General features: G+C 30.4%; 1 protein-coding gene across 1 annotated transcript; it reads left to right on the top strand.

Annotated features, from left to right (window-relative positions):
* Positions 1–4,306: 4,306 nt before the first annotated feature.
* Positions 4,307–8,012, top strand: LOC108322497 (transcription factor BHLH089). Its single transcript, XM_017554619.2, has 6 exons — positions 4,307–4,802; positions 4,973–5,182; positions 6,289–6,354; positions 6,507–6,575; positions 6,651–6,722; positions 7,478–8,012. Exons 1-6 carry the CDS (start codon positions 4,560–4,562, stop codon positions 7,604–7,606), a joined length of 789 nt encoding a protein of 262 aa, XP_017410108.1. The 5' UTR covers positions 4,307–4,559; the 3' UTR covers positions 7,607–8,012.
* The last annotated feature ends 269 nt before the right edge of the window (positions 8,013–8,281 follow it).

Genomic DNA, 8,281 nt, shown 5'->3' with positions numbered 1-8,281 from the left:
GTCTTCAATTTTTTTAAATTAGAGACTTAATTAAGACAATAAAAGCTGATAGATCAATTTACAACTTCTAAAAAAAATAAGGACCTCAGCCATTATTAAACCAATTTTGAATTTTGTTTTGGAAGAAAGATATGAAAGGTTGGAAGAAAGAGAGATCTGAAAGGAAAAGCTTCATATAACACTTCACCTTCTAAAATGAATCAGGGTAATCAACTACAGGTCTTGAAATTGCACAAGCGAGAAACGTAAAATTACACAAATCCCAAACATTACTTATACATTAAAAAAACTTAATGGGTAAAATAGGAAAATGCCAAACACATTGAACGGAAAAGGGAAAGAAGGACATAAGAGCCGTGATTTTACAGAAAAACCTAAAAATTTAACATGTGTCAAAGATTTAAATGAGGTGAATGAGTAAATTTAGTTGTCGTTTGTTTGTTTATATGTTATAGATGTTGAAAATTGGGAGCATATGAATGTTTTGATTAAAAAAAGGCACAAATTATCTTAAACTCCTCTACAAAAAATTATTTCCCCAAAAGGAGAACTTGAACCAAGAACGAGATCATTAAGATTTAATTTTATTAGAATTTCTATATATAATTACTATATTTATTGTTTAATCAATATTTTGTTTATATATATATATATATATATATATATATATATATATATATATATATATATATATTTCCTCACATTGATTCTTAAGCAAAACATAACTTCATTGATTATAATATTTATTCTTTGAGTTACCATGATCAAGTTATTTACATTGGTTCTGGATGATCAAATTTTTATCGTATTTATTAGACATATAAATTATTGATTTTTCTCCTTATAACATAATTTAATCTTATTTTACAATTATAATTTAATAAAAAATATAAGATTAGATTATTATGCAAAGAATAACCAATAAGTATAAAAGAGAAACAATATTAACAATTCGTTAAGTAATAAAAGAAATATAAGTCGATTTATTTTAAACTCAAACGAAAGTTCTCTTCATACATAATTGAGAAGAAAAATATCCTGATTAAAACGAAACAAGGATCTTTAGACATATTGTTACTTAAAACTTTATTAGATTTTTATGTCGTAAAATTGAAACTATATTAATTATTAATTAAAGATTTACTTATCATATTTATTTCTATTTTGTATAATAGTTTCATATTTTTTATGAGTTGAAATTTAAGATAATTATTTTTTTTCATATTTTGAAACACTTTTTAAATATAAAACTAAGATAAAATTTTACGCTTTGAAACTAACCATACTTAAATATATAATAATTTATTCCAAAAATATCATTTGACAAACTTAAAAGAAGAAGGTTACCCTCCACGGAAAATTTCAAAGTTAGAATCACAATAATATCAAATATATATTCCTAAATATATTACTTTTGGATTAATGTTCTCATATTAAAATATTGTATGATATATATGGATGATGATGATAAGTTTAAAAAGGGTGTTAATTATGTAACACGGTGATTGATAAAAAGTTAATGATTTAGGCTAAGCATTGATTTGTAAGTGTATTAATTTTTGTCTTAATGATTTACACTTTTTTGTTTTGATGTGATTTATGATAAGTTGCATGAGAATTGTGAATTATGAGATGGGACCATCAATTATTACACGGAAGGGGAACATCAAGGGTACAACATACTTCAAAAAATTAATTGCCTGTCCCAACCTCACAAACCAAACTGAATCACCGTAAATCGTCAACGTCATATAAGCCCCATACTCAATTACGTATCCAATTATAAACTAAATTAAAACTAATCTATATCATTATCATACTTAATCAAATCCTAAGCCTCACTCTTCACTACTAATACTACTTTATTTCAAAATCTTTTTCGTAAATCATACGATAGTAATAGTAATTATCAACTAAAGTTTTCAAACCCTACAAAACATGCTACGCGTTTACAACAATATTGATTATCTACTGATTGTTGAATATTGTATAATAAAAAATATTATTTTTTAACGAAAGTACGCTAGAAATAAAAGTATATAATAAATTTAATGTAGTTCAATATTTTAAAATATACATTTATGAATATTTAATAAAATTATAATTACTTAATGTTGTCCTATAATTACTTTTTGCAATAAAATACAAATCTCTTCGTAGCATATAACTTTTACATACAAGAGGATTGTGGTAGCAACAAAAATAAACTATTTTTAATTTATGTATTAAAAAAGAACTTTGATGAATATTTATTTGAAAAGAAATATATTAACCAAAAGTCTTATAAAAGGAGACTAAGTACAGAATCAAACTTTAATTTTATTGTCATTAACAACGTAATAGTGGTGAAATCCATCACCAACATCAACCGTATAAGAAATAGTATCACACCTCACATACTTAATACGTGTAATTTTTCTGACAACTTTTTCATATAACTTTTTTTAAAAAAAATTCTTATAAAACATAATTACATAAGTCTCTTTATTTTATATATATATATATATATATATATATATATATATATATATATATATATATATATATATATATATATAAAAGGTTATAAACAACAACACTCAAATCAACTTTTTATTTTTATAATATTTTTTTTTGCGTATATTCAAAGTAATACTTTCTTGATTTTTTTACTTAATAATAATTCTTTTATATAAAGATATTAACAATAAAGAAACTTGTTATAATTTAAATATAGTTCACGTACAAGTAAAAATAAAAATATAAAATTTATATGATAAAACTTCTATAAATTAACACGTGTCTTATAAAGAAACTTATTTTATCAGTTTATTTATTTTTTTAATAGAATTGTCATTTGATCTATGGATAATTGATAATGAATAAGTCTTATTTCACTTTTAAATAAGTTCATTTTTAGATAGTAATCAAATAAGAGAGTAAGAAAATATACTTTTTCAAAGTGGCTTAGAGTTAGATAGAAATCAATTTGATTTTATTACAAAATTTTATTTAATTTTTAAGAATAGCACATTTATTATGTGTGAAAGGGAGTTAAGTTGTTTTAGATTAAAAGTTGAGACAAGTTTGTTTAGACTGAAGCTCGAGACAATCTGACCCAGATCGAAGATTGAAAAGAGTTGACCTGAGTCGAAGTTTGAGATGCATTGTCTTGTGCAGAAAGTCGAAATTGGTTGTTCTGAACTAAAGGCAGAGACAAGTCATCAGAAATTGAAAGTTGAGACAAGCTGACTTAATTTGAAGGTTGAGACAGACTGGTCTAGATCAAAACCTGTGGTAGGTGGCCCAAACCGAAGGTTGATACGGGTCTTCGTAAACCAAATATTGAGACGGGTTGACTTAGGCTAAAGTTAAGACAAGTCATTCCAAGTTGAAGGTCGAGATGGATCGATCCAAGCCAAAGGTTAATATAGGTTGATCCAGGTCAAAGATCGAGATTAATAGGTCGGGTCGAAGGTTGAAATAAGTGTTGAGGCGAACCATCAATAACTAAAAGTCAAGACAAACCATCTCAATCTAAAGGTTGATTTAGATCGACCCAAGACAAAAGTTGAGATACGTCGTTTTGGATAGAAATTTGAAACAAATTATCTCAGGCAAAAGTTAAGATTGGACAACCCTAACCGAAAAATTAAAATAATTCAACCTAAACTGAAGATCGTGACAAATAAATCTAAATAAGAGATAAAGATAAAATGACCCAAAATGAAAATTAGAACAAAGATAGCTAGATTAAAGTACCTTTCAAAAAATCCTTTCAAGTTAAAATTTTAGTTTTCATTCATATTGTTAATATTTTTTGTTAAAAAAATTCATAATCCTTTCCTAACCTATGAAATTTTTGTGGTATGGATTTTTTTAATGAAAAACTTTTTAGTTTTATGAGCTGTTTTATTCTCAACCCATATAAATCATAACCAAATATCATCAAATATGGCAAATTGACAACTCTGCCTTTATATAAATTACATAATATAAATCATAACCAAATATGATTAAATATGTCAAATTCACAGCTCTACTTTTGTGTAAATTACATATATAAAGTGCATATTCAAACGAAAATACATATTTCCTTCATCAACATAAAAAGAAAAATCTAAATGGCATAAATAGAAGGAGCTGAGGACTAAACGAGATACATGAACTTTGGATTAAAAATTGAATTAGTATAATGTATGAATATGAATTATCCAGAGAAAGAAAAAAAGAAAAAGGGAGATGAAGTATAAAAAAATCTTGTAAATTTTGAATGGATGACAATAGATGAGAAGAATATATAGAAAAAGGGGGAAAAGAAATAAAGAAAAGAAAAAGAAGAGTGAGATGTGGAAGGAAGTGACTTGGGTTTGCGACTCCCGAGGTGAGTGTCTAGTGAGAGTAATGGTGGACAGAGAAGAAACATTGCTTCTTCTCTCACACTAGACACACACTGTGCGCACAACCCTCCACTCTCCAAGGAGATCACAATCCCAAAACCAAAACCAAATACCTTCTCTTCAATGCTACTCTTCTTCTTCTTCTCCTTCTTCCCTTCTCACTGACACTTTTTTCACCCAATGGATCCGGCCGCCATCATCAACGCCGCCGCCGCCAACACAACGTCCTACAACCTCTCCGAGATCTGGCAGTTCCCGCCTCCAAACGCGCAAGACGCTACTGCCGCGCTGTGCCTCAGTAGGGCTCATTTCGGGCACGGCCTTTCGGATTTTGGCCCGGGCCCGGGTAGCATTGGCCACAAAAAGAGGCGCGACTCCGAGGAGGAGGAATCGGTTAAGGGCGTCTCCACCAGCAATGGCGTGGTACCTCACTCAATGTTCTACTATGAATTAAAAAAAAGAAAAAATAAAAAGAATTGAATTGAATTGGTTACATTACAATAAAGAAGAAAATGGATCTGTTTTTTTGTTAGCTATAGGTAGAGTTTGTTTGTGTTGAAGATGAAAGTTTTTGGGTATTGGGATTTGTGCAGAAGGAGGGTGGTGGTGTTGGTGATGGGAAACGGGTTAAAACAACAGGGAACCAGAAGAGTGAGAGTGCGAAAGGTGAAGGAGAAAGCAGTTCAGGAAAGCTTGCGGAGCAAGGTGGAAAGCCACCTCCAGAGCCTCCTTCAAAGCAAGATTACATTCATGTCCGAGCCAGAAGGGGTCAAGCTACTGATAGCCACAGTCTCGCAGAAAGGGTGAGTGATTATTAATCATTGCAAATTCCTAATCTTAATCAGTAACTAACCACCCCTTTCAATTATCATCTTCTTTAATTTGCTGTAAATAGCTTTATTATGTTTTTCCATAGTTTTAATTTTTAGTATGAGTTCAATTACTTGTTGAGTTTAACTGGTAAAAATGTTATTTATAGGATGATTAAAATTTGGACCAAAGTATGATACTGATTTAGACTGGTAATTTCATAGCTTATTTTCTTTTAGCAATTGTTTCTTTTTTTACAGTTTTTAGTGACTGTTATGGTGACTTTTGAACAATCAATGAATTCAGACATATTTTGCGATGACGTTTAAGAAAATTATTTAAGGTAAAAAACGTTTATACTGATATACTTAACGTGTGTTACCATTAAAAGTCATACTAATGAAAATATTTTGTTGATGGTGTAAATTTTTTGACATTGACGCTGGACAGAAATTAAACTCCTCAGACAAAAGTTGATAAGCTTATCTTAATCACAATTTTGATTTTAATTTTGGTAAACGAAATGAATTATTCGTAGTAGAGTGAACGCAGCATAAGACGTGCCAAAGTCCCATAAAAACAAAAACTCACAAGCCCTCCTTCCACAATACATGATCTTTGGTCATTTGTGATAAAATGATTGTGTAAAATATCACTACACTGTCGGGCAATCCAATTATTTTCTCTAAAACAAAAAATGGAAGAATTATTTTATCTATAATTTAGAAATAATTTGTGGTTTGATATGACTTTTGAAGAAATTACTAGAAAATAAATTAATTTAACATACACGAGTAACATGGCCACATGTGATGTGATTGGTCATTTTTATTAAATTCTTATTTAAAAAAAATAGGAGAAAAATATGCCATCAATGGTAATGGTTGGGGTATGCATTACTGGCGTACCAAAAACTTGCTTCACTGCGGGATATCTAGTGTCAAGTGGATTATTTGTTACACGAAAAAGTTGGTTTAAAAAATAATGAAACTGTTATGCTTGTTGGGTCTTTTGGGGGTATTTAAGAAAATATTGAATTATCGGGTCTTTTCCGGTATGAGTCATTGACTTGGTTTTGTAATGGAATGTTGTTGGACAGGCTAGACGGGAAAAGATTAGTGAGAGGATGAAAATTCTTCAGGATTTGGTGCCGGGTTGTAATAAGGTATGGTTTCCTACCTGACTACGTGTGTATTACTGAAAGAGAAAAAAAATAAGTGTAAATGAAGAAGAAAGAAGTGTTACTGGTCTGTGTATGTACACAAACTAAGCTGTGCCTTCAAGGACATTCTAAATCGATGTATTTCTTTGACTCAGGTTATTGGGAAAGCTTTGGTTCTTGATGAGATAATTAATTATATCCAATCGCTTCAGCGGCAAGTAGAGGTGTGAATTGTGGTGGCATTCTTTTGAAAATATATATGCTTTATAGTTTTTTTAAACTTTACTTTTATGTCACAGTTTTTGTCAATGAAGCTCGAGGCCGTAAATTCAAGAATACCCTCCGGAATTGAAGTGTTTCCTCCTAAAGATGTAAGCATATGCAGCATCTTTGTATTGATCTCTTTGATATAAATAACCAGAAAGCTGGTACTTGAGATCGGAACAGCTGGTTTTGTCCCTCTTATTTTAAACTTTGCCTTTGGTGGATTATGAGTTTAATTGCTTCTGTTATGTTGCAAGTATGCCATTTTGGGTAGAGGCTTCTTTTATACACGCAATTTGTGTCAAGCTCGACCTTTTTAAATGCAAAAGGGTTTTTAACTGAGGTAATATTAAGTGAGAAATAATATAGAACAGTAGACCCGTATGCAAATTAAGTGAGAAATAATATATAATTTTCAATGCTTTTACATTTGAAAAAACATATAGAATAGTAGACCCCTACACATGGATTTATTGTTTTATTCATTTGCACGTATTGCTCTATAGATTTGATTTTTAACTGAGCTAAATGATCTTGTGTGATCTAAGACTTTTGTTGTGTTAAGTGGGCACCTTCCAAATTCTGGGTGGAACGTTATGTTGCTTCCTTCCAAAAATAAAATGAGATACTTTGTTTGTGGTGCTTTAATGGATTGGAATATTGGATAGTCAATGGATTTTTGATATATAAAGTAAATAAATTTTATTGTTGATGGTAGCAACGACTAGGATATGTTGTTCTATATACTAAGATGTAAATAGCTTTAAAGTGTGTAGAAACTCACCTTCAAACAAAATTTTGGGGCTAGTGGAATCAGATTATTGGTGTACTTCAGTTTTTAATCCTTGTGTTGGTGTTCCAGTTTGATCAGCAAACATTTGATACAACTGGCATCGCATTCGCTTCTCAACCTACAAGAGAGTATAGCCGAGGTTCATCACCAGAGTGGTTACATATGCAGGTGGGAAGTGGTTTTGAAAGAGCAACATAGTCTTGGAAATCCCATGACACCTTATAATAAATGCATATAGGATGACTAGTCTCTCCATCAGAGCTCCCGTAAATCATATACTCAAGGTGTTGTTAAGTCCCATGGACACCTCATTCCAGGAGGCATGGAGCCTGTTATTTGTTTCTACAAGATCGCTTCAGCGAGTACTTTAGCAACTCCATTTGTTAGTGCGTTTGGAAAATGAATTCATTTACCAATATGTAGTTTAGTGGACTATAGGCTTTCTATGCTATACTCTTCATAACCGTTAAAATTGTTGTCATTCTTGTAAAACAATGCGGCTTGTACTGAATACATAAAGGCTTACTCATTGTGCTATAGTGTCGACATTGTTGTTTGTCTGTGAAGCTATGTTGAATAAATTGAGCCCATGTGATTTTTTTAACTCTATTGTTTAGTCCCTTTGAACACTTACACAGATCTTAAAAGCTAGAGCCTATTGAATGGAGACACTATTGGTTATTTTATGAAACTTTCAGCTCGTTAGAGACAAATTTAGATACAGAGTATCTTGAATGTTTTTTATAACTTATTCTATGAAAATTGGAATTCGTCCTGGTGATTCTTGAGATTCAAGTTTAGTATTTGGAATTGGTCAGTTATTGGGTGGAGATTTCATTTCTCAATCAGACAAAACGAAGTAAAGCAATTACA

The sequence above is a fragment of the Vigna angularis genome, chromosome 10 (genome assembly GCF_016808095.1).
Source record: "Vigna angularis cultivar LongXiaoDou No.4 chromosome 10, ASM1680809v1, whole genome shotgun sequence".
Classification (NCBI taxonomy): domain Eukaryota; kingdom Viridiplantae; phylum Streptophyta; class Magnoliopsida; order Fabales; family Fabaceae; genus Vigna; species Vigna angularis.
Note: the sequence above shows the minus strand (reverse complement) of the source record. Positions and strands in the feature narration are given on the sequence as shown.